At 30.8% G+C, this 3,454-nt stretch overlaps 1 protein-coding gene across 1 annotated transcript in view; it reads right to left on the reverse strand.

Moving 5' to 3' along the window:
• The window catches only part of LOAG_18529 (laminin subunit beta-1), a gene marked incomplete at its 5' end in the record, with an annotated part of 13,397 nt that extends 11,161 nt beyond the window's left edge, over positions 1–2,236 (reverse strand). The window contains 5 exons of the mRNA XM_020451192.1: positions 516–655; positions 808–940; positions 1,090–1,284; positions 1,563–1,785; positions 2,164–2,236. Of these exons, the coding sequence (XP_020305049.1) occupies positions 516–655; positions 808–940; positions 1,090–1,284; positions 1,563–1,785; positions 2,164–2,236 (764 nt within the window). The remainder of the gene's footprint in view (positions 1–515; positions 656–807; positions 941–1,089; positions 1,285–1,562; positions 1,786–2,163) is intronic.
• Between the last annotated feature and the right edge of the window lie 1,218 nt (positions 2,237–3,454).

Genomic DNA, 3,454 nt, shown 5'->3' on the forward strand with positions numbered 1-3,454 from the left:
CCTCTCACTTCTTTAACATATATAAGCCTATCCAAAGAAAAAATCCTTTTTCCTTTCCTTTTTTTGGATTGGACGCTACATCAACGTTATTACAAGAAATATTCCTGGCATCTCTTCTCTTAATCCAACTGTCCATTATATTACCAAATTTAAAGTCTATTGGTTTGGTCGATATTATTGTTTAAAGAGATCTGCATATTATTCTGTCAATAAAGAAGTTCTTTGGTTACTCTCCTACACAAATAAATATCAAATATATTGTTGCTGAAACTATTCAACTCAGACAATCAAACTTTCATAACACTGGTAACGATGGGGAACCATTCTCCTGTTAAATGCTTATATGTTAAAAAATCAAGTAAATTTATCCATTTTCACTTTCACTTAGCAAAAAAGATTCCAGACTACCCATTGAGAGATGCTCGAATTTGTATTAATTCGAGCATTTTTGTATTAATTTCGAATAATTTGTATTAATTTGTATTAAATAAAATCACTGAAATAGAGGAAAATACCTGTAATCCAACAAATCATCACCAAGTGTATGAAGCTTAGTAAAGTTGATTCGGATATTCGTAACTTTTAGCAAATTTGCAATCTCATCAGCATATGGGTTTTCCGTCGGAATATGTGGTGAGATCACTTTGTAAACCAACTGAAATTTCCACTATATATCATATCAGGGATTACAACAATACATTTGTTAGGAATAGATTTCTACAGAATCTCACACATCAGAGAATTAAGAATCCTGTAGAAATTAAGAAAGTGAAAGGAAATGATTCAAAAAAAAAATACTAAACAAACTTCGCCTCCTGTAGAAGGAGCAACATCGCTATACCGTCTTGTGCAAATGACATCCGTGTGCTTTTTCGGCGGTCTTTCAGGAATATTTGGGAAAGTGTTTTGACAGTCGTATGCAAAATATCTATACGGAGTCCTGAAATTTGCACACGACTATTAATTGTTCATATTTACTGATCTCTTAACGATGATGCCCACAAAACTATAATTACGAATAGATTTAAATTTGATTCTTTACTAGCAATGCTTTATGCATTAAACTGAATCAAGGAAAAAATTTTTGACCATGTTTTTGCATAATCAGCTGAACGTTCAATAATCATAGCAGCAGGACGAAAAGATTTGAATGTTATGATCAAATGAGTAAAATGAAATTCAGCTTCGAGATCGAGTCGTATTGACACATTCTGTACACCATTTTCCGATTGCCACCAATTCCTATTACGATCTTCATATGACTCCGAAACTACATTTTCAATCCTGAAATAACAACTATGAAGTAAGCACGTCGAATAACATAATAAACATATTAATCAACCAAACACAAGTGTTGTAATATTGAAGTGCTTTAAAACATAAAGATACGTGGTACTATAATATTAAAGGTACTAAAAACACAGATAAAAGCACCATGCCCGACAGTTTTGAAAGTATCAGAGCAAAAAGACCACAACATTAAGTGCTTAATAAAAAATGAGAATTTAGAAAGTAAATGAATTGCTCTAAAAATTGTATCAAACGGTAGAAGGCATACACACCTATGGCTCAATTTATATGGTTCCCGATTTGGTTTCCACTCTGTTCTACTGTCACAATAAAAACATTTTGTTTGTTCTTCTAAGTGTGATACAATACAATAACGTTGTCGACCATGTAAACCACATGTTGATGTCGCAGTGAGACTTTTCTTCCGTCCAATTAGAAGATTACCAGTTGCAGGGTAACATGACCGTTCATTACATACATCTTCTTCTGGTGGTTCTGAGGAGAAAAAAAATAGTTGAAAAAAATTCCTATGACCATTTCAACGTTAAAACATTTGTACACGCGAGCATGAAATAAAAAGACTCTAATTTTTTCGAAGCGTGAGTATATTTCCAGCTTTGTTATTAACTATATCATTTCTTTTTATAAGTCTGATTCATTTTCTGAGTAAACAAATCACTTATTTTCTTGGTAATTTATACATGTAAATACATAAAAACAAAACATGAAACTTGAAATCTACAAAAGTTTCGAAAATTCTGTTTTTTATTTGATAATTTTGTTTTCCAAATATTTTCATTCAAATGAAAGAGCAAAAAGAAAAGAAAGGTGAAAAAAAAAAACAAAAGAAAACAGCAATTAAAACAAACATACCATGTTCAACTGATGATGTAAAAAGGAAACAGAGCACCAATACACATTGTGCTACAGAATGAGAAGGGCGCATACCAAAATGATCAAATCGAAGCCCCCTATAATGTCAAAAATAAATTTAAATATCAAAATTGAATTATAACCAATAACAATTCTATAACTTACACCACATAAAACGAAACATTTGCAAAATAAATTTAAAAATTTCACTAAAAATAAAGTGTAAGTTAATTACACATAGTGAAAAAAAAGAAAAAAGTGCAATAATGATATTACACCTAATGTCATTTAATGTGATAGAAAAAAAAGCAAAACAACAAATTAATTAAACTAAGCTAATTAAAAATGAGACAAAAACAAGAAACAAAAATTGCAAGAAGAAACAAAAAATTAATTTTTACAAGTAAAAATATGTGGCAATCATACATTGTCATTTTAATCGTCATTAATTTAACTTGGTAATAGAAGAAGAACAAAAAAAGAAGTGATATTAGTAGTTTTAATTATATCATTAAATTATGCTTTAATTCAGGCATATTTTCTGCATGACATAACAAATCATTGAATCGTAGAGAAAACTTTTAAGAATGAAAAGAAAGATGGTTGAAAGTAACAGTTACGACAATGATACTACCATCTGTGAAACATCTGTGTCGTATGATTGGCAAGAGAGGGTATGAAAATTCTAAAGACAACAGGAGGAATGAGCACTCTATTTGACATGACCATGACGAATTAATGATGCTATCCTTCCCATTACTACTATTTATTACTACTACTACTACTACTGCTACTACTACCTCTACTATTAATATTAAATTTCAAGTAATGCTTAAAACTAAAAATTATTTCTTCTTTTAGTTTAAAAATCTAAATCATTTTCTTTTGTCTGCCGAAATCCTAAAGTAAATAGTTATAAATTTCAGGAGTACATAGCGATACAACTGATATACATTGAAACCAAAATTTTGATGGGATGGATTATAGCGTTTTGTTGCGATAACTCTCCCTCCTATTTCATCTCTTTCTTCCTCCTTCTACCTCTCCCTCTCTCCCTCTCACTCTGCCCTTCTCTCCTTCTCTTTCTCTTCCCCACTCTCTCCTACGATGTATACATATACATAAACATGTATATATATCATCAAATTATAGTACTAAATTTAATGCTTCAAAATTCCCTTTTTTTCTCAGTTTCTCTTGAAAGAGAGAGATGGGGACAGAGAGAGAGAGAGAGAGAGATTGCATGAAGTTTGGAAAAGCAAAAAAAAAAAGATGCGGAAAAACCATCTGA

This window comes from Loa loa (assembly GCF_000183805.2).
Source record: "Loa loa unplaced genomic scaffold supercont3.348, whole genome shotgun sequence".
Taxonomy (NCBI): domain Eukaryota; kingdom Metazoa; phylum Nematoda; class Chromadorea; order Rhabditida; family Onchocercidae; genus Loa; species Loa loa.